General features: G+C 41.4%; 1 protein-coding gene across 1 annotated transcript in view; it reads left to right on the forward strand.

Moving 5' to 3' along the window:
* Positions 1–220: 220 nt before the first annotated feature.
* Positions 221–24,006, forward strand: part of LOC139413723 (DENN domain-containing protein 2D-like) — a 35,384-nt gene continuing 11,598 nt past the window's right edge. Inside the window, exons 1-9 of the mRNA XM_071161418.1 lie at positions 221–859; positions 3,825–3,923; positions 6,339–6,505; positions 8,801–8,913; positions 11,214–11,283; positions 11,369–11,446; positions 20,552–20,692; positions 23,381–23,529; positions 23,657–23,828. Coding sequence (XP_071017519.1) covers positions 3,833–3,923; positions 6,339–6,505; positions 8,801–8,913; positions 11,214–11,283; positions 11,369–11,446; positions 20,552–20,692; positions 23,381–23,529; positions 23,657–23,828 — 981 coding nt within the window. The 5' untranslated portion in view covers positions 221–859; positions 3,825–3,832. The remainder of the gene's footprint in view (positions 860–3,824; positions 3,924–6,338; positions 6,506–8,800; positions 8,914–11,213; positions 11,284–11,368; positions 11,447–20,551; positions 20,693–23,380; positions 23,530–23,656; positions 23,829–24,006) is intronic.

The raw sequence follows: 24,006 nt of genomic DNA on the forward strand, positions 1-24,006 counted from the left end.
CATAGACGTGAGAAATCAGTCGTGACACTATGGCTGCGTTTACATAGGCAGCCCAATTCTGATATTTTTCCCACTAATTAGTCTTTTGACCAATCACATCAGATCTTTTGCAGAGCTGATCTGATTGGTCAAAATACCAGTTAGTGGGAAAAAATCATAATTGGGCTGTCTGTGTAAACACACCCCCAATATAAAGATGACCTACTCATCACGTTCAAAGACAGCTAGGAAAGAGAGTATGGTCAATATGTACGAATGTCAGTATCTAGTGCAGTGTGAGAATATACATTAGTTAGCTTAATACATCACCATATGAGAGCCTAGAGGAAACATGGATAGGCTAAATAATACTATCCATTATTTCCATATTCTCTAAAGCAGACCAACCTCCTTAAATTAATTAGACAACGCGCCCTTCAATAGGCTTTAAGAAACCTTTGGAAAAGGGCGTGTCGGTGTCCCCTTTGTTCACACATCTGACGTGGGTCATGGTATCTGTCAAATTAGTTTTATTTTCGTCTCGATAACCTGCGTACGGTTATATTCTATCAACCAATTTAACCGTAGGCTACTCACGCTACACATCAAAGGAACTGTGTTGTAAATGAAAGTCTCTGAATAAAGAGAGCCCAGGGTTTAGCTGTCTTCCACAAGTGTTCATCCGCAGAATCTAGCACTGAGCGGAATAGAAACGGTTCCTGGAAATCGATTGCATGTGTGCGGGGTAGTTAGTTAGTTAAGAAAGCATTTGAACGACGGGTTGCTTGCTTGTTTATGTGGTGTGAAAGACTGCAGAAATTGAACAGCGACTAAAACGTTTTGGGAACTTTAAGCAACTGATTGAATTATTCAGCGGAAAGTGAGTATTTGCCATTGATACAGTTTATTTTTCTTGCTGTAATGGTTGTGTATATCTAAGTTTCATTATTTTTGTTTGTTTAATGACAACTGTACATATGATATGCTTGTTAGACTCAGAGACACCTTTCACATCAGCATGTATTGATTTTCAATGGTTACAATAGTAGGCTATTCTCAACTATACTCAACATTGCGCCAACTGTTGGCAATGGCATATAGTTCCACCTGTATACTGTATATGCTGTGCTTTGTAAATGGCTATTGAAAATGGGTAACTCAAAGCTTTGCACACAGGGATTGTACGATATTTGCACATAATTTTTTTTTAATTGTTCAAGCTATGTCAAGTTGGTGGTTGAACATTGCTAGACGGCCATTTTCAAGTCTTGCCAAAGATTTTCATGCCCATTTAAGTAAACTGTAAGTAGGCCTCAGGAACATACAATGTTGTCTTGGTAAACAACTCCAGTGTATATTTGGCCTTGTGTTTTTACGTTATTGACCTCCTGAAAGGTGAATTTGGCTCCCAGTGTTGGAAAGCAGACTGCACCAGGTGTTCCTCTAGGATTTTATGTGACTTGTTAAGTACATTTTTACTCCTGAACTTATTTAGGCTTGCCATAACAAAGGGGTTGAATACATATTGACTTAAGATATTTCAGCTTTTCATTTTCAATACATTTGTTAAATAAATAATCATTTGACTTTGACATTATGGGGTATTGTATATAGGACTGTGACACAATCTCAATGTAACCCATTTAAATTCAGGCTGTAACCCACAAGTCAAGGGGTATGAATATTTTCTCAAGGCATTATGTCAGACAGGGATGATGAGAGGTCTGTGAGACTGATGGTGAAATATTAAAGCGGAAGCGTAGATCTCCACAGTTAAAATCTCAATGGCACCAAGGCCAACTCTCATTTGTTACTTACTAGAAACCTTTTCACTTCCGTGTGCGTTATCTTTCAGTCACTCCTGTTTGGCCCGTTTTGTTGTCTTAGAGGGTCTGAAGGAAGATTCTTTACTCTTAGCTCCAGCCAAGGAGTAAGGTTTATCATTTGGAATTGTTTGACCTCATGGATTTCTGCTTCAACAGCCCCTATGCTCAATCTGAACATTAACACATGTCGCTTCCCAGTTTTGGAAGCATGAGGACATTCTCTTTCATTTCAACGAGAAATAATTTAAAAAAAAAATTAAAGGTTAAATTGATACACGCCTTGGTAGGGTTAGTGTTCCCACACAGCCATATCTCCATGTAACAGTGCTTGTTTATGGAAGACGAGGTGACCACTGTGCTAATTACCCTGCTCCGAACATCTGCGAAAGCGTGACTCGGGAAGTGTATAGCAGAAGTGTACTTTCATTAGATGGAGGCGCACAGAGCCAGACAGCTATGGGTAACACTTACTGTATCAGTTTATTTTAAGGATTCATTCTCGCTGATGAAAGATGAGGGCCATATGTTTCGAAAGCCATATTGCAAGTGATGATTATTGACGTTTCTAAACCTTAAAACACAGCGTCAGGATTGTAGTTCACATGAGCCCATCTTGGGTGACGCTAATGGCTGAGAACTGTAGGGAGAAGGCAGAATGCCGCCTCATCAAATACTGAAAAATCCAAACCGTAAAGTAAGCTTGTTTTACGGTCTGAAGTTCATCTACACGTTTCAATCTTACTAAAGCGCTCACAGATTTAAGCAATCAATCCAGGGCTACTCAGATACCTATGAGTAAAAGTATGGCTGTTGTTGACGACAGTAAGAAACCATCTTCCCTAACTATGCCATTCTAGATGGCTGTCTGTTACAGGATCTGACTGTTTAGTCTTTCTTACTAACACACTTTTTTATATTGAACTTAGGGACTATGTTCAAATGGTTACATAAGTGTGTCAGGGCAATAACTTTGAAAAACAAAACTCACCAATCTGGTGCTACTGGTTCAGTGACAGCTGGCTGGAAACAAATTGCCTTCGTCACTTCTGTAGAATAGAACTGGATTTTCCAGAGACAATTTCAGATGTCCTGCATTAGTGTACAATCACAATACATTAGATGGTACATTAAATACACACAAATAATATTATAGTAGTGCAATCCACATTGTCTTGTAGGGATTAGTGATCCAACTCAGATGATCAGAGCTATTACCATACCTTACCAAAAGGGCTGTGCTAATTAATACCTATCCAAATCTTTCAGATCCACTGTGATTTGTTGTCATGGAAAGCTGGTCATAAGACTTGTGCAACTTCACCTGAAATGCCTCCTGTTTACCCCCACTATACTGTCAGGCTTGATATAGATCCAACCTCCACAGAATAAATGCCATTCCAGATTGCTATCATATATTGGTATGATACACCGTGAATGTTGAATTACAGCATGTGACATGTTAACTCTTATCCACATTTTTGTCCTGGCTTAATTGATTTGAAGGCTTGTGGTTTAGGGGCTGAATAAGTGGGAAGTGTTGTGCTTGATCTTTCAACACACGTTTAAGCAATCTTTCTTACCTACTTTCAAGTTGGGAGTTCTCTCTCTCTCACATACTCAATCTCTGTCAACCAAATGTTTCTCTATTTCTCCCCCTTTGTCTCCTTCACCTCTTCTCTTGCACTCTCATGTAGTTTTCAACCTCCGGTCTGTGTAGAGGGCATCAACAAAAGATGACACATTCTCATTAATGACCTATTGGTCAATTTCCTGATGTCAACTTCCTGTCCCTTAACTATTGTCTGAGTTCAACAGAAAAGGGAAGTCAAACTTAGTGAGGGTCATTTTTCCTACTATCAATCTCTAACATGATAATAATCACTGAATAATCCCCTCCAACCTTTTCTTTCTAACCATAAGGATAAGTGAAAGTAACTCAAGGAGCTTTCCACCATGTTAACATGCTACTTTCTATCCTCTTATCAGTCCTTCACTCCCCTGCTCTTCCTTCCTCTGCAGGCGCCAAGATGTCCAATGAGCGTGATGTGGGGGACCATGGGCCAATGAAACTGTTCACTACCATGTTCTCGTCCCTCCAGGAGAAGTTCCACAGAGACCGTGAGTGTCTTGTATAGAAGTGGGTATGTTCCATTTTGGGCCTATAGTGACTTAGTGTTAGGGAAAATGGCTATGGGTTCAAATGGAACTGATCCCAAGTGTGTGTATAGAACACAAATGATACATTATTGGAAAAGGTTCAACACAGAACTCTAAGCAAACAGACAGTAAAAGGCAAGCATGAATCAGGTTGGTCATGAACTAAACATGCCTGTCAAGCATACAAAGATTTGGCCTCGACTGCTTTGTTCCCCTCTCACTCAGGCAAACCCATTGGATTCATAAAACAAAGGACACCTCTTATAAACACTTATGAAACAGGCACATTTTCCTAAATTCACTTATTCTGGAGATATGTGAGGAATTCCAATTTAAGAGAACCAGCCTGATGCTTGACCATGCTGGACATGAGTGGTTCAAACATTGTAACAAAATCAATGGGGACCCCATACAATGAAATTTTAGATTCTCCCGACTGACTTTTTTAAATCCTATTTTTTGGAGTAGTGGCATCGATTTAGCTGCAGCGGCCTGTCACTACTAAATGAATATATGGAAAACACTGCTGTGCCATTTTCTACCCATCAGGCCACCACTACCTGTCTATGGCAGACCGCCTTGTGTCAATGTGGTACTTCATACGCACGAGGGAGAGGGAGGGAGAGATTTGACCAAGTGGGGACATTTTGTTATTCCCCACAAGGTCAAATACTATTTCTAAGGGGGTTTGTTTTTAGTGTTAAGGTTATGTTTTTAGATTAGGGGTTTGGGAAAATAGGGTTTTGAATGGGACTGAATTTTGTCCCCTGAAGTGCACATATACAGTCTTGTATATCTGTGTGTTTTCACCTCTTGTGGTTTCGGTTGGTTAACACAGTTTCCCTCTTAGTTCTTTAGCTCTGTGGTTTCCTTTGAGTATTGTGTGTTTAAAATCTGTTGAGCATGGTTTAGGCATCCTCTTGAACTACACGGAACAAAAATATTAACGCAACAAAGATTTTACTATGTTACAGTTCATATAAGGAAATCGGTCAATTGAAATAAATTCATTATGCCCTAATCTATGGATTTCATTTGACTGGGAATATCTGGTCACAGATGCCTTTAAAAAAAAAAAGGGTAGGGGCGTGGATCAGAACACCAGTCAGTATCTGGTGTGACCACCATTTGCCTCATGCAGCACGACACATCTCCTTCGCATAGAGTTAATCAGGCTGTTGATTGTGACATGTGGAAAGTTGTCCCACTCCTCTTCAATGGCTGTGTGAAGTTGCTGGATATTGGCGGGAACGGGAACACACTGTCGTACATGTAGATCCAAAGCATCTCAAACTGGTGAGTATGCAGGCCATGGAAGAAGTGGGATATTTTCAGATCCCAGGAAATGTGTACTGATCCTTGCGACGGGGGCCGTGCATTATCACGCTGAAACTTGTCTGCCATGATGGCGGCAGATACATGGCACAACAATGGACCTCCAGGATCTCGTCACGGTATATCTGTGCATTCAAAAAAAATGCATTCGTGTTTGTTGTCCGTAGCTTATGCCCATACCATAACCCCACCGCCATCATGGGGCACTGTTCACTACGTTGACATCAGCAAACCAATCTCCCACAAGACGCTTGAAACCAATATTCATCTGTGAAGAGCACACTTATCCAGCATGCCTGTGGCCATCGAAGCTGAGCATTTGCTCACTGAAGTCGGTTACGATGCCAAGCTATAGTCCGATGACCCTGGTGAGGGCGACGAGCACGCAGATGAGCTTGCCTGAGTCTGTTACTGACTGTTTGCAGAAATTATTCTGTTGTGCAAACGCACAGTTTCAACAGCTGTCCGGGTGGCCAGTCTCTGATTCTGCAGGTGAAGAAGCCTGATGTGTAGGTCCCCGGCTAGCAGGGTTACGTGATCTGCGGTTGTTTAGCAGATTGGGCGTACTGCCAAATTCTCTAAAACAACGTTGGAGGCAGTTTATGGTAGAGAAATGAAAATGTTCTGGCAATAGCTCTGGGGACATTCCTACAGTCAGTATGCCAATTACACGCTCCCTGAACTTGGAGACCTCTGTGGCATTGTAACAAAACTGCACATTTTAGTGCCATTTAATTGACCCCAGCACAAGGTGCACTTATGTACTGATCATACTGTTTAATCAGCTTCTTGATATGCCATTTATTCAGTATACTTACACAGTGCTAAATCCTAACATTCATTTTATTTATTTATTATTCCATAAACATCAATGCATGATTTAGTTATTTGGCCTACTTGACTAGCTGCATACCAAAGTACTATTTTCAGTTCCCAGCCGAGTGATGTTTGGAATGAAAAGCTGCCTTGGAGTCCATGCCACCGTTAGTATTGAGGTTTATGAATAATTGTCTTCACTGCTGTCTTCGGTCTGTCTTTTAGGGAGTGATAGGGATTCCACCCTGCCTCGGCCTACAGCCCCAGCCCTAGTGGTGACCTCAGCCCAGAACCAGAGTCACCTCTTCTTTGAGTACCTGGTGGTGGTCAGCCTACGGAAGAAGAGGGCAGAAGGAACGTACGAACCCCAGATCACATATCAGTTCCCCAAGGTCAAACTGAAATACATGCATGCATACATACATACATGCGTACAAACATACATGCGTACAAACATGCATGCATACATACATGCGTACAAACGTACATGCGTACAAACGTGCACGCGTACAAACGTGCACGCGTGCAAACGTGCACGCGTGCAAACGTGCACGCGTGCAAACGTGCAAACGTGCAAACGTGCACGCGTGCAAACGTGCACGCGTGCAAACGTGCATGCATACAGTGGGGCAAAAAAGTATTTAGTCAGCCACCAATTGTGCAAGTTAACCCACTTAAAAAGATGAGAGGCCTGTAATTTTCATCATAGGTACACTTCAACTATGACAGACAAAATGAGAAAAAAAATCCAGAAAATCACATTGTAGGATTTTTAATGAATTGATTTGCAAATTATGGTGGAAAATAAGTATTTGGTCAATAACAAAAGTTTATCTCAATACTTTGTTATATACCCTTTGTTGGCAATGACAGAGGTCAAACGTTTTCTGTAAGTCTTCACAAGGTTTTCACACACTGTTGCTGGTATTTTGGCCCATTCCTCCATGCAGATCTCCTCCAGAGCAGTGATGTTTTGGGGCTGTTGCTGGGCAACACGGACTTTCAACTCCCTCCAAAGATTTTCTATGGGGTTGAGATCTGGAGACTGGCTAGGCCACTTCTTACGAAGCCACTCCTTCGTTGCCCGGGCGGTGTGTTTGGGATCATTGTCAGGCTGAAAGACCCAGCCACGTTTCATCTTCAATGCCCTTGCTGATGGAAGGAGGTTTTCACTCAATCTCACGATACATGGCCCCATTCATTCTTTCCTTTACACTTTGCACAAAAACAGCCCCAAAGCATGATGTTTCCACCCCGATGCTTCACAGTAGGTATGGTGTTCTTTGGATGCAACTCAGTATTCTTTGTCCTCCAAACACGACGAGTTGAGTTTTTACCAAAAAGTTATATTTTGGTTTCATCTGACCATATGACTTTCTCCCAATCTTCTGGATCATCCAAATGCTCTCTAGCAAACTTCAGATGGGCCTGGACATGTACTGGCTTAAGCAGGGGGACACGTCTGGCACTGCAGGATTTGAGTCCCTGGTGGCGTAGTGTGTTACTGATGGTAGGCTTTGTTACTTTGGTCCCAGCTCTTTGCAGGTCATTCACTAGGTCCCCCCATGTGGTTCTGGGATTTTTACTCACGTTCTAGTGATCATTTTGACCCCACGGGGTGAGATCTTGCGTGGAGCCCCAGATCGAGGGAGATTATCAGTGGTCTTGTATGTCTTCCATTTCCTAATCATTGCTCCCACAGTTGATTTCTTCAAACCAAGCTGCTTACCTATTGCAGATTCAGTCTTCCCAGCCTGGTGCAGGTCTACAATTTTGTTTCTGGTATCCTTTGACAGCTCTTTGGTCTTGGCCATAATGGAGTTTGGGGTGTGACTGTTTGAGGTTGTGGACAGGTGTCTTTTATACTGATAACAAGTTCAAACAGGTGCCATTAATACAGGTAATGAGTGGAGGACAGAGGAGCCTCTTAAAGAAGTTACAGGTCTGTGAGAGCCAGAAATCTTGCTTGTTTGTAGGTGACCAAATACTTATTTTCCACCATAATTTGCAAATAAATTCATAAATCCTACAATGTGATTTTCTGGATTTTTTTTTCTCATTTTGTCTGTCATAGTTGAAGTTTCCCTATGATGAAAATTACAGGCCTCTCATCTTTTTAAGTGGGAGAACTTACACAATTGGTGGCTGACTAAATACTTTTTTGCCCCACTATGTATGCATGCATGTATGTATGTATGTATGTACGTACATACATACAGCTGAAGTCGGAAGTTTACATACACTTAGGTTGGAGTCATTAACTCGTTTTTCAACCACTCCACAAATTTATTGTTAAGAAACTGTAGTTTTGGCAAGTCGGTTAGGAGATCTACAACAGTTGATTTTACAACAGTTGTTTACAGACAGATTATTTCACTTATAATTAACTGTATCACAATTCCAGGGGGTCAGAAGTTTACATACACTAAGTTGACTGTGCCTTTAAACGGCTTGGAAAATTCCAGAATTGATGTCATGGCTTTAGAAGCTTCTGTTAGGCTAATTGACACAATTTGAGTGGTGATCCTAATTGACCGAAGACAGGCAATTTTTACTAGGATTAAATGTCAGGAATTGTTTTAAATGTATTTGACTAAAGTGTATGTAAACTTCCGACCTTAGCTGTGTACGTACATTGAGGAAGTATTTGTGATAGTAAATTAGCACTAATCTAAAATGTGTTTTAGCTAGCTAACATGAGGTGCTCTCAGAGAGAGGAAGAAGAGAAGTCCCTGAAAGCCATCCTCCTTTTCTGTTTCCCAGAGGGGGTGAACTGGGCCCCCCTGACTGAATACGCCAGGTACGTGCCACTTCTCACCATCTCTCTCTGTGCTCATCTCTCTTTCTCTGTGATGATCTCTGTTTCTGGGTCCCCCTCACTGAGCGTTTTCTCTTTCAACCATTTTTTCAGTTCAGTGTCACACTTGGCTGAAAATAACCACACCTGCTTTCTCGTGTGTGTGTGTGTGTGTGTGTGTGCACATGCAATCACACCTGAGACAAACAATCACACACATCTACTTTCTTCATCAACCCACACCCCCAATGTTGTGCAGAGTGTTTTCAGGATGTGGTGAAGTGTTTCCAGCGAGCTTTACATGAACCGTTCTACCTACACGCAGAACAAATCTGCTTACAGTATGACTGTATGAAATGTTTGTGTGCAACGACAGCAAAGCATCATCTGTCATCTCTTGCAAACAACAAGTGGTGGAAAAGCACCAAATTGTCGTACTTTAATAAAAGTATAGATACTTTTTTTAATAGACTGTTAATTAAGTGGAAGTCACCCATTTAAAATACTAGAGGAAGTATTTGGTTCTAAATATACTTAAGTATCACAGAAGTATAAAAATCCTTTCAAATTACTTACATGAAGCAAAGCAGACAGCACCACTTTCTTGTTTTTATAATGTACGGATAGCCAGGGGCACACCCCAACACTCAGACATCATTTATAAAAGATTCATTTGTGTTTAAGTCTGCCAGATCAGAGGCAGTAGGGATGATGAGGGTTGTTGTCTTGATAAGTGCGTGAATTGGGCCATTTCCTGTCCTGCTAACGAGTGCTTTTGGATGTCAAGGAAAATGTAGGGAGTAAAAAGTACATTATTTTCTTTAGGAATGTTGTGAAGTAAAAGTTGCCCTAAATAGTAAAGTACAGATACACCCCCCTCAAAAAAAAAACTACTTAAGTAGTACTTTTAAAGTATTTTTTTTACTTAAGTACTTTACACCACTGCAAACAACCTAGCTTTGACCAGGGTCAGTGTTATGGGCGGGCCTTGCCAGCCATACCGTACCTCCTTGCCCATCCAAATAAAGTATTTGAATATTGATCAGAGCAAGCCTGTCTCTCTCAGTATGTGTAGCCCATGTATCTGATGCGATCTGGACTAAGAGTATGGCATGACATAGTTAAATGGTACATACTGTAAGACAGAAGGGTGCTGTTTCAGTTGATCGGATTCTATTTTGGACTAATGTTCCAAGGTAACCTACTTTTGAAGTGATTTGTTTTTTAATCCGATGACCTCATGACAGGTTGTGTTCATGCCACATTAAAAGGTAGGTTAATACATTTTCAGTTAAATTACATGTCGCTACTATAAAACCTCTAAAGCAGTCATTTGCTCATGAATTTAAAAAAAGTATTACTCTGCCATAATTTAAGTCCTGCATCCCCTCATCCTTGGCTGGCTTTACCTAAATACGTGTATATAATAGAGTTGTTAGAATCTTAATATCACAAACATAACTGGTGTTGTAGAGTTTAAAGAGGGCTTGTCATTTGTTTATGGTTTTCACACACAGGCTATTATATCGGATTAAACAAATGATGTAGGCTAAAGTATGATGGGGGATGAGTTGATGAGCGAGAGGAGGCATAATTATGTAACCACCAATTGTGAATGAAGAACAGGGTGGGTCATTCTATTATATTCATCTATTCTAATTATAATCTCAATGTTATATACTCTGACCTACTTGGAGTACACAGTGTTTGTGTGCGTAATTGACAATTGCAAGAATACCAAGAGGAATGGATGCATTCATTAGCGTTGCTACAAAATCTGAATGAAAACTACTCCGATGGGGCCTCCAGAGTGGTGCGGTGTTCTAAGGCTGTGCCACTAGAGATTCTGGGTTCAAGTCCAGGCTCTGTCGCCCCGAGAGACCAATGGGGCGGTGCAGAATTGGCCCAGCTTCATCCTCCAATCGCGCACTAGCGACTCCTGTGGCGGGCTGGGCGCAGTGCACGCTAACACGGTCGCCAGGTTTACGGTGTTTCCTCCGACACATTGGTGCGGCTGGCTTCCGGTTTAAGTGGGCATTGTGTCAAGAAGCAGTAAGGCTTGGTTGGGTTGTGTTTCGGAGGACGCACGGACGACCTTCACCTCCCGAGTCCGTACGGGAGTTGCAGCGACAAGACTGTAACTACTAATTGGATATCATGAAAAAGGGGTAAAAAGATTAAAGAACTAATCATGATGACATCTGAGTATTCTTCTGAGCCTCAATCTGAACCTTTTCCTCCGAGTACTAAGCACAAAAATGTGAAGTTGATCAACGTGTTCTATTCTCTCTCTCTCTCTGCAGTGAGACATTCTCCTTCGTGTTGACAGAGGTCGATGGCAGTAGGAGGAATGGCTACTGCAGGAGGTTACTGGTAAATGATCCATGGTGTCATTCATAGGACATGAGAATTACTCTCCGGTGTTTAGTTTCTCATGACATGATGTTGTTTCCTGCAGCCCAGTGGCAAAGGGGCACGGCCTCCGGAGGCCTATTGCATCATCAGCCAGGTGGCCTGCTTTGGACTCTTCTCCAAGGTGAGCGGGGAGGGTGTCATAATACGCACTCACATTATACACTGCTCAAAAAAATAAAGGGAACACTAAAATAACACATCCTAGATCTGAATGAATTAAATATTCTTATTAAAATCTTTTTTCTTTACATAGTTGAATGTGCTGACAACAAAATCACACACAAATTATCAATGGAAATCAAATTTATCAACCCATGGAGGTCTGGATTTGGAGTCGCACTCAAAATTAAAGTGGAAAACCACACTACAGGCTGATCCAACTTTGATGTAATGTCCTTAAAACAAGTCAAAATGAGGCTCAGTAGTGTGTGTGTGTGGCCTCCACGTGCCTGTATGACCTCCCTACAACGCCTGGGCATGCTCCTGATGAGGTGGCGGATGGTCTCCTGAGGGATCTCCTCCCAGACCTGGACTAAAGCATCCGCCAACTCCTGGACAGTCTGTGGTGTTGGTGGATGGAGCGAGACATGTCCCAGATGTGCTCAATTGGATTCAGGTCTGGGGAACGGGCAGCCAGTCCATAGCATCAATGCCTTCCTCTTGCAGGAACTGCTGACACACTCCAGCCACATGAGGTCTAGCATTGTCTTGCATTAGGAGGAACCCAGGGCCAACCGCACCAGCATATGGTCTCACAAGGGGTCTGGGGATTTCATCTCGGTACCTAATGGCAAGTCAGGCTACCTCTGGCGAGCACATGGAGGGCTGTGCGGCCCCCCAAAGAAATGCCACCCCACACCATGACTGACCCACCGCCAAACCGGTCATGCTGGAGGATGTTGCAGGCAGCAGAACGTTCTCAACGGCGTCTCCAGACTCTGTCAAGTGCTCAGTGTGAACCTGCTTTCATCTGTGACGAGCACAGGGCGCCAGTGGCGAATTTGCCAATCTTGGTGTTCTCTGGCAAATGCCAAACGTCCTGCACGGTGTTGGGCTGTACGCACAACCCCCACCTGTGGATGTCGGGCCCTCATACCACCCTCATGGAGTCTGTTTCTGACCGTTTGAGCAGACACATGCACATTTGTGGCCTGCTGGAGGTCATTTTGCAGGGCTCTGGCAGTGCTCCTCCTTGCACAAAGGTGGGGGTAGTGGTCCTGCTGCTGGGTTGTTGCCCTCCTACGGCCTCCTCCATGTCTCCTGATGTACTGGCCTGTCTCCTGGTAGTGCCTCCATGGTCTGGACTACGCTGACAGACACAGCAAACCTTGCCACAGCTCGCATTGATGTGCCATCCTGGATGAGCTGCACTACCTGAGCCACTTGTGTGGGTTGTAGACTTCGTCTCATGCTACCACTAGAGTGAAAGCACCGCCAGCATTCAAAAGTGACCAAAACATCAGCCAGGAAGCATAGGAACTGCGAAGTGGTCTGTGGTCACCACCTGCAGAACCACTCCTTTATTGGGGGTGTCTTGCTAATTGCCTATAATTTTCACCCGTTGTCTATTCCATTTGCACAACAGCATGTGACATTTATTGTCAATCAGTGTTGCTTCCTTTGTGGACAGTTTGATTTCACAGAAGTGTGATTGACTTGGAGTTACATTGTGTTGTTTAAGTGTTCCCTTTATTTTTTTGAGCAGTGTATACTCACTCACTCATATTTTATTTATTATTAGTAACTCATCCACGACCTGTCCCCCCCCCCCCCCTTCAGAGGACATATATATATTTGTACAGCTTTTTTGCTACATTTTACATAGGTGGTACTTTAATATACAGCAACCACATAACAATAATACATTAACGAGCTCTTTAATCCCACCCCTCAACTCTCAGCCCATCCCACCTATCACTGTGGACCACCCTCATTTGGTTTCCATGTGCCATGTCTTTTTTTGTGCTGTGACGTTTTACATCAATTTTGAACCTTTCTATTCCCATAGTATCCACAGATCGTGAGTTTAAAGATGACAACCTTTCCTACAAATATTATTGATTGACTATGACGTTCCAAATCGCCCAACACTGCTATTTGTAAGGTTAATTTGAAGTGAATCTTTTTTAATTCCTGAACCTGTTACCAGAAATTAGCTACATAGGGGCCATACCAAAATAAATGATCTAGTGATTGTCTGTTTGTAGCTAAATATACAGAGCTTAGACTATGATATATATTTTATAGCATTTTGTACTATAATATATAGTCAACAACTCAGTGTTGAATCAAATCAAATCAAATGTATTTATATAGCCCTTCGTACATCAGCTGATATCTCAAAGTGCTGTACAGAAACCCAGCCTAAAACCCCAAACAGCAAGCAATGCAGGTGTAGAAGCATGTTGAATCAAGTGTTTTTCTTGTTTCAGTTCATATACGATGTGCCTTGGAATCGGGAAATCCTAAAATCTCTTCCCATTTATTTAGCAACCTGTGGCTCAGCTGTGAGATGTATTTTTTTTGTCCTCAAATGAAACTGGTATTTTTCTATTTATGCCAATCCTTTTCAGCCAATTTCTATATTTTAATCTATGTAGACAAACAAGTTCTTTACCTTCTCCCTCTTCTACTTGCCTCATCCATTTTTGCAGTAGTGCTGCAATCAGTTGGTTGTAACTTTGGATTTAGCAGACATTCCCATATATTTTCGATAGCTGCATATGTGACGTAACTCCAGTTTATATTCATAATATTATTAATAAATATAATGAAATCAAACTAGATTTTTTTTAAATGTATCAATCAGTATATTTGATTTGAACCATAGTACAAATGATATTTTCTGGAGGACAAAATTGTAACCAGTTTTGTATGACATCTTTAAGAAAGGGCGATACTTTAAACAGTTTCATTTTCAATTGGTCGAAAGTTGACATTTTGTAGAAAGGCAATTTAACAAAGTATGAGCCTGCCTTAAACCCAGCTGGTTCTCCAGTAGATTAAGTATAGCTTTTAGTGAGGTTTACTAATTTTAATAATTTTAGCCCCCAATCTTCTATTCATTATATAAATAGGCACATTTAATTTTTCTGGGTTAGCATTCCAAATAAAGTGAAGTTGCTCATATGATTAAGTAAACTGATCAGACCAAATAGTTAATCAATGGGATTTTTCTATTGAAATTGTTACGTTTATTTATCTTTTTAGATGAATACCAAGTATGTCTACTTCACCATCCGCTCATAATATTGGTAAACTACAAGGTAGTGTGAACATTGTCTTTTAACGAGCAATACATAATATGGTAATACTTGTCATAATTGGGTTTTAGTCCAGAGAGGCTAGAAAAGTGATCAAGCTCTCAATGGGACTGTAGGGATCCAGATTGCGGACTTTAGAAAAAAAACTTTGGCATGCAGTTCCCCAGATCTGTGCCTCAACACGGTCCTGTCTCGGAGCTCTACGAACAATTCCTTCAACCTAATGGCTTGGTTTTTGCTCTGACATGCACTGTCAACTGTGGGACCTTTTTATATAGACCAGTGTATGCCTTACCAAATCATGTCCAATCAATTGAATTTACCACCGGTGGGTTCCAAGTTGTAGAAACATCTCAAGGATTTTCAATGGAAACAGGATGTACCGGAGTTTCATTTGGAGTCTCATAGCAAAGGGTCTGAATACTTATGTAAATAAGGGATTTCTGTTTTTAAGTAAATACATTTCTGAAAACCTGTTTTCATTTTGTCATTATGGGATATTGTGTGTAGATTGCTGAGGAAAAATATTTAATCAATTTTAGAATAAGGCTGTAACGTAACAAAATGTGGAAAAAGTCTAGGTCTGAATACTTTCCGAAGACACTGTATTCTTAAAATATTTTGCTCCCTCTATCAATTATGTAATTTGGTGAATCATTACCAATGACGGAGTCATTGGTAATGAGTTTCTGTAAATTATTTTTTGTAGCATTTCTTTGTTGAACATTCAAGAAAAACGCAATGCATTTTGCACTATTTTCCATCCAATTCACTTTTTTGTTATAAATTGACTTGATATTTCTTGATTAAGTGCCTCCAAATGTTTTTCCTCTAACTTATTTTGTGCCACTATAGTACAGGTTTTTATTGCCATCTACCTTCGCTGTTATTTCTTCTGTTTGGTTTAGCCTTCTCTTTTGACCTAAACTGCTTTTGTTTTAATGAGTATTGTATTGAATGGTCTTAAAGTATATTTTGAAAGTGTCACGTACAATAAGAGGATCTACTGTGCCTATGTTGTGCAGAAAAGTCAATTTATGAATGATTTTGTCTTAGTAAAGAACAAATTGTCATCCAGTATGCTATGATTAAATTTCCAATACCCCTGTCCGCATGGAAATTCTGTAAGAGTTATGTGAAGGCCAATTGGATGATGGTCTGATTGCTTTCTGTCTCCTATTAATACTTAACTTTTAATGCCAGGAAAAAATGAGACGAGGAAGTAATGAAGACTGCTGGCTTGATTAAACCTCCATGTATATCTCACTAGGTCAGGGTTTTTCAGCCTCCATATATCCACTAGTTATAATGTATCCAGGATATTTGTTATCTCAAGTGCATGAGGGTGATTTCCTTTTCAATCCATTGAGGTACTTAAAACCATATTATAATTTCCCCCCATAATAATATATTAATTTGTTACTTGTGAGCTCAATAGATTATTATATATATTTTCGAAGAAGTGTGAATCATCATTATTTGGCACGTACAGATTCATTTACCAGATCTATTTTTGGTCCAATAGCATATTTAAAAGAATCCATCTTCCTTGCTCTGTTTGCACTATTAGATCAAAATTGTTGTTAATTAATATACCCCCCCCCCCCCCCCTTTGAGTTTCTTTGCCCATTACAAAATATATTTATTTTCCATACAACCACACAATCTAGAGAGAGAACCTGTTAAACCAACCACTACCCACACACATTTTTGTTTTTATTCCAGGGTCGTTGCTCTATCACTTTGGCTGATTTACACACAGGCCTATATCATTAGGATTGAGAATTTAAGGGTTTCTTGTTCACATTTCTTGTTCACAAACTATAGTTTTGGGAAGTCTGTTAGGAGATCTACAGTCGTGGCCAAAAGTTGAGAATGACACAAATATACATTTTCACAAAGTCAGTCTGCCTCAGTTTGTATGATGGCAATTTGCATATACTCCAGAATGTTATGAAGAGTTATCAGATGAATTGCAATTAATTGCAAAGTCCCTCTTTGCCAAATGAACGGAATCCCCCAAAAACATTTCCACTGCATTTCAGCCCTGTCACAAAAGGACCAGCTGACATCATGTCAGTGACTCTCTCGTTAACACAGGTGTGAGTGTTGACGAGGACAAGGCTGGAGATCACTCTGTCATGCTCATTGAGTTCGAATAACAGACTGGAAGCTTCAAAAGGAGGGTGGTGGTTGGAATCATTGTTCATCCTCTGTCAACCATGGTTACCTGGAAGGAAACATGTGGCGTCATCATTGCTTTGCACAAAAAGGGCTTCACAGGCAAGGATATTGCTGCCAGTAAGATTGCACATAAATCGACTATTTATCGGATAATCAAGAACTTCAAGGAGAGCGGTTCAATTGTTGTGAAGAAGGCTTCAGGGCGCCCGAGAAAGTCCAGCAAGTGCCAGGACCGTCTCCTAAAGTTGATTCAGCTGCAGGATCGGGGCACCACCAGTACAGAGCTTGCGCAGGAATGGCAGCAGGCAGGTGTGAGTGCATCTGCACGCACAGTGAGGCAAAGACTTTTGGAGGATGGCCTGGTGTCAAGAAGGGCAGCAAAGAAGCCACTTCTCTCCAGGAAAAACATCAAGAACAGACTGATATTCTGCAAAAGGTACAGGGATTGGACTGCTGAGGACTGGGGTAAAGTCATTTTCTCTGATGAATCCCCTTTCCGATTGTTTGGGGCATCCGGAAAAAAGCTTGTCCGGAGAAGACCAGGTGAAAGCTACCATCAGTCCTGTCATGCCAACAGTAAAGCATCCTGAGACCATTCATGTGTGGGGTTGCTTCTCAGCCAAGGGAGTGGGTTCACTCACACTTTTGCCTAAACACAGCCATGAATAAAGAATAGTACCAACACATCCTCCGAGAGCAACTTCTCTCAACCATCCAGGAACAGTTTGGTGACGAACAATGGCTTTTCCAGCATGATGGAGCACCTTGCCGTAAGGCAAAAGTGATAACTAAGTGGCTCGGGGAACAAAACATTGATATTTTGGGTCCATGGCCAGGAAACTCCCCAGGCCTTAATCCCATTGAGAACTTGTGGTCAATCCTCAAGAGGCAGGTGGACAAACAAAACCCAGCAAATTCTGACAAACTCCAAGCATTGATTATGCAAGAATGGGCTGCCCATTGGGCTGCCCATTGGGCTGCCCAAGTTAATTGACAGCATGCCAGGGTGGATTGCAGGGGTCTTGAAAAAGAAGGGTCAACTCTGCAAATATAGACTTTGCATCAACTTCATGTAATTGTCAATAAAATCGTTTGACACTTATGAAATGCTTGTAATTATACTTCAGTATTCCATAGTAACATATGACAAAAATATCTAGACACTGAAGCAGCAAACTTTGTGGAAATTAATATTTTGTGTCATTCTCAACTTTTGGCCATGACTGTACTTTGCATGACACAAGTCATTTTTCCAACAATTGTTTACAGATAGATTATTTCACTTTTCACTGTATCACAATTCCAGTGGGTCAGAAGTTTACATGCACTAAGTTGACTGTGCCTTTAAACAGCTTGGGAAATTCCAGAAAATGATGTCATGGCTTTAGAAGCTTCTGATAGGCTAATTAACATCATTTGAGTCAATTGGAGGTGTACCTGTGGATGTATTTCAAGGCCTACGTTCAAACTCAGTGCTTCTTTACTTGACATCATGGGAAAATCAAAAGACATCAGCCAAGACCTCAGAAAACAAATTGTCGACCTCCACAAGTCTGGTTCATCCTTGGGAGCAATTTCCAAACGCCTGAAGGTACCACGTTCATCTGTACAAACAATAGTACGCAAGTATAAACACCATGGGACCACGCAGCCGTCATACCGCTCAGGAAGAAGAGATGAACGTACTTTGGTGCAAAAAGTGCAAATCAATCCCAAAACAACAGCAAAGGACCTTGTGAAGATGCTGGAGGAAACGGGTACAAAAGTATCTATATCCAGTAAAAATGAGTCCTATATCGACAACCTGAAAGGCCGCTCAGCAAGGATGAAGTCACTGCTCCAAAACTGCCATTAAAAAGCCAGACTACAGTTTGCAACTGCACATGGGGACAAAGTGTGTACTTTTTGGAGAAATATCCTCTGGTCTGATGAAACGAAAATAGAATTGTTTGGCCATAATGACCATCGTTATGTTTGGAGGAAAAAGGGGGAGGATAACAAGCCGAAGACCACCATCCCAACCGTGAAGCACAGGGGTGGCAACGTGGGGTTGCTTAGCTGCAGGAAGGACTGGTGCTCTTCACAAAATAGATGGCATTATGAGGGGAAATTGTGGATATATTGAAGCAACATCTCAAGACATCAGTCAGGAAGTTGAAGCTTGGACACGTGTCTTCCAAATGGACAATGAACCCAAGCATACTTCCAAATTTGTGGCAAAATGGCTTAAGGACAACAAAGTCAAGGTATTGGAGTGGCCATCACAAAGCCCTGACCTCAATCCTATAGAACATTTCTGGGCAGAACTGATAATGCGTGTGCGATCAAGGAGGCCTACAAACCTGACTCAGTTACACCAGCTCTGTCAGGAGGAATGGGCCAAAGTTCACAACTTATTGTGGGAGGCTACCCAAAATGTTTGACCCAAGTTAAACCATTTTAAGGCAGTGCTACCAAATACTAATTGAGTGTATGTAAACTTCTGAACCACTGGGAATGTGATGAAAGAAATACAAGCTGAAATAAGTCATCTCTCTACTAGTATTCTGACATTTCACATTCTTAAAATAAAGTGGTGATCCTAACTGACCTATGACAAGGAATTTGTACTTGGATTAAATGTCAGGAATTGGGAAACTGAGTTTAAATATATTTGGCTAAGGTGTATGTAAACTTTCGACTTCAGCGGTAGCTCATGTAAAAACATAATACACTTCTCACTTAGAGAAGTGCTTCCATAAGCCAGTTATTGTGCTGGCTCTACCATTAACTTTAGTCAGTTTAACCCAGTGTTAACCAATCCAGCAGCACACTAATATAGACAACAACCCTGTTGACAATAACCAATCCAGCTGCCGGTGTGTATCGGAACAATATTCCGTTTACATTTTTAAGATCTCTATTTTTTTAAATGGAAAAAAGATAATGGCACATTAGGATTGTATAGCTTAAATTCTATTCGTTCCGATTCACATCCCCAAAATGCACCGCACTATATAACCGCTTTTAAGTCCTAGTATACCCTGATTCTTACAATTGTGCCATTATTATGTCAAACTCAAAAAACACAACCTTGGTTTTGTATTTTACTACCTGTGCAGTCTTCAAATTTAAATAAACAAACAAAAAAAAGGAAAAAGATCATTGCACCACATTACAATCATGTATCAGGGACGATTTCAGCAGGAGGTAGCTATCACTCACAGCCACGTTGTAATCTTCGAGTCCTTGAACTCTTGGTTGTTTATGTACAATTTATCGACCAGTAGACATTCTGCTTCTCTGCTCTGAGACTTGAAAGTGGGGTACAGGGCATGTCTTCTCTCCGCTATTGAATGGGGAAATTGTTCATTAACAGAGAATGGGGTGTTCTTCAGCTCCATGCCCTGTTGTAGGGTGACTTCTAACCCTTACAGTAGATGATCTATGCTGCGGCAGGCAAGTAGAGTGGTGTGTCAGACGAAGAGAAAAACGGGCTGGTCTAGTAATGACATTCCCTACTACTTCATTAGGCCAAAATTCCAGGATGAGTCAATCTGTTTATGAACAACTATATTTAGAACCTGAGAGCCACTCTTCTACATACACTGACTAGTTGGGATAAGTGTTAACTAGATGAGTATAGCATTCATCAAAAGTCAGGTTGCAATACATATACATAGGGCTGATGACACATTCTAAATGGTAGGCCTAATATGGAGGCTGGTCTACCCATAACAGAGCTTTACTACAGTATGATTGGTGCTCACAATTTATATAATTCTAAATGTGTTTTTCAGATCTTTGATGAAGTGGAGAAGCGCAGGCAGATCTCCATGGCGATGATCTATCCATTCATGCAGAGCCTGAGGGAGGCGCCGTTCCCTGCTCCCGGAAACACTGTCAAGATCAAGAGCTTCATACCAGAGTCTGGAACAGAGGTATGGAGTATTTATCATGGATCCCCGTTAGTTCCTGCCAAAGCAGCAGCTACTCTTCCTGGGGTCCAGCTAAATTAAGGCAGTTTATACAATTTTCAAAACATTACAATACATTCAGATTTCACAACACACTGTGTGCCCTCAGGCCCCTACTCCACCACTACCACACCTACAGTACTAAATCCACGTGTATGTTATCGTGTGTGTCTGTGCCAATGTTTGTTGCTTCACAGTCCCCGCTGTTCTGTAAGTTTTTTTTGTGGTTTTTTAAAATGTAATTTTAATGCTTGCGTCAGTTACTTGATGTGTAATAGTTCCATGTCGTCATGGCTCTATGTAGTACTGTGTGCCTCCCATAGTCTGTTCTGGACTTTTGGACTGTGAAGAGACATCTTGTGGCATGTCTTGTGGGGTATGGATGGGTGTCTGAGCTGTGTGCCAGTAGTTTAGACAGACAGATCGGTGCATTCAACAATACCTCTCATAAATAAAAGTAGTGATGAAGTCAATCTCTTTTCCACTTTCAGCCAGGGGAGATTGACATGCACATGATTAATATTAGCTCTCTGTGTACATCCAAGGGCCAGCCGGGCTGCCCTGTTCTAAGCCAATTGCGATTTTCTGTTTTTTGTGGCACCTGACCACACGACTGAACAGTAGTCAAGGTGCGACAAAACTCGGGCCTGTAGGACCTGCCTTGTTGATCATGTTGTTAAGAAGGCAGAGCATCGCTTTATTATGGACAGACTTCTCCCCAACTTAGCTATTACGGCATCAATATGTTTTGACCAACTACTGTTACTCCAAGCAGTTTAGTCATCTCAACTTGCTCAATTTCCACATTATTTATTTCAAGATTTAGTTGAGGTTTAGTGAGTGTTTTGTTCCAAATACAATGCTTTTAGTTTTAGAAATCGTTAGGGCTAACTTATTCCTTGCCATCCACTCTGAAACTAACTGCAGCTTTTTGTTGAGTTTTGCAGTCAATTCGGTAGCTGACATTCATAGTGAGTCATTCACATACATAGACACGCTGGCTTTACTCAGTCAGTGGCATGTCGTTAGTAAAAATTGTAATAAAGCAAGGGGCCTAAACATCTAAGCTGGGGAATTCCTGATTCTAACTGGATTATATTTGAGGCTACCAAGTTGGCTTCGAGGAAAGAAGAAAAATCTAATTAAATATCTGAAGTGATCGCTACATCATTTGGATACGGCTTTAAAGCAAATATCTGCAGCATTAGTAAAGATGTGATCAATACATGTTGATGATTTCATTCCTGTGCTGTTTGTAACTATGCTGGTAGGTTGACTGACAACCTGATCCAGGTTGCAGACACTGGTTACAGTTTGAAGCTTTTTCTTGAGTGAGCAGCTTGATGAAAGCCAGTCGGTATTTAGGTCACCCAGAAAATATACTTCTGTTGATTTCACACACAGATACTGTTAGCTCTTGGTTGTCTTCCAAATGGACAATGACCCCAAGCATACTTCCAAAGGTGTGGCAAAATGGCTTAAGGACAACAAAGTCGAGGTATTGGAGTGGCCATCACAAAGCCCTGACCTCAATCCTATAGAACATTTCTGTGCAGAACTGAAGAAGCGTGTGTGAGCAAGGAGGCCTAGAAACCTGACTCCGTTACACCAGCTCTGTCAGGAGAAATGTGCCAAAATTCACGCAACTTATTGTGGGAAGCTTGTGTGCTACCCAACACGTTTGACCCAAGTTAAACAATTTAAAGGCAATGCTACCAAATACTAATTGAGTGTATGTAAACTTCTGACCCACTGGGAATGTGATGAAAGAAATACAAGCTGAAATAAATAAATCATTCTCTCTACTATTATTCTGGCATTTCACATTCTTAAAATAAAGTGGTGATTTTCTGGGTTGCTTGATTGATAAACGTCCCAGTAAAGCATTAAAAACAGAGGTAGAATTACTCATGTTATTTACATAGGAGCTGATAGTGCAGGGTGAACTGCATGAAGTGGTCCTCCTACTATTGCACACCCCCTCATCCTAACAATGTAACTCTAACTCTATCTTATATGCTCATGATTACTGCTTACATTAGCTGTAGGATAAACAGATGTATTTGACGCAATTAGGGATACATAAATTAAATGACTTGCATTGTGTTTGCCAATGCCCCTAAGATCATGCATTATGACGACTCATTGTCACAATGGTAGGGATTAATTGAGCTGGTCTTGGATCATTTACCAGTCATTGTTTCAACGCAGCCTTGAAATGCATGGACAGAGTCCAGGAGCCAAGATGATTTGGATGGACTCCGTCATTCCTGTAGAGTATCTTCTGTTTCCAGAAGGTGTCAAAGTTATCAATAACAGGGGTATTTAACTCAATTCCTAGAGGATTGTGTGTCTTCTGTTTTTTGTTAATTCCTTTAAATTCATGGCCAATTAAAACCTAGTGAACCAGGTGAGGGGAGTTCCTAATTAATCAATAACCTTCATCGATCAATCGAGTACAGAGAAGGAGCAAAAACCCGCAGCCCTTGAGGACACGTGGAGTTTGGAGACACACACAAAGCCCTTGGCATCACGATGAGGATCAAGACCTTCATCCTAGAGTCCAACACTGAAAGAGAGCTCTCTATCTCGCTCTCTCTCTCTCTTCCTGAAGACCTTTTGTCTCTCTGTTCCTGGCCTGTGTGTCTCCAGGTCATCAGTTTGACAAGGCCGTTGGACTCGTGGTTGGAGCATGTGGATTTCCGGACACTGTTCCGCTGTCTCACAGACGAGGAGGTGCTGCGGGTGTTTGCCTCCACCGTTCTCGAACGACGAATCATCTTCATGGCTGACGAACTCAGGTACAGTACCAACCCTAATCCTAACGCCAAAAGGACATCACTGAGCCTGGGTTGTCTGGGACAAGGGCAGGCCTGTTGTCTGCATGTTGAATGGGTGTAAAGTTTGTACCTGCTTCCCCTCCTACAGTACCCTGTCCCAGGTGTTGCATGCGGTTGCGGCGCTGCTCTATCCGTTCACATGGCAACACACCTTCATCTCCATCGTTCCTTCAGTGCTGATTGATGTCGTCATGGCACCCACTCCCTACCTGCTTGGTGTGCAAAAGAACAAACTGGATGATGTCATTGACCAGAGCGACGTGAGTGTGTATGGCAGAGGGGAATGTGTTTTGTATACGTACTGTACACGTCGGCTTCAGAAAATACTATTTGATGAAATGTTTTGGGGACAAAGACTGATTTTTAAAGAAAGTTAAGGACAGTTGCTGATTGCTGTAAACAATGTTTTACTGTTATGTTTGGGATCAGGCATTCCTG

This window comes from Oncorhynchus clarkii, chromosome 7 (assembly GCF_045791955.1).
Source record: "Oncorhynchus clarkii lewisi isolate Uvic-CL-2024 chromosome 7, UVic_Ocla_1.0, whole genome shotgun sequence".
Lineage (NCBI taxonomy): Eukaryota > Metazoa > Chordata > Actinopteri > Salmoniformes > Salmonidae > Oncorhynchus > Oncorhynchus clarkii.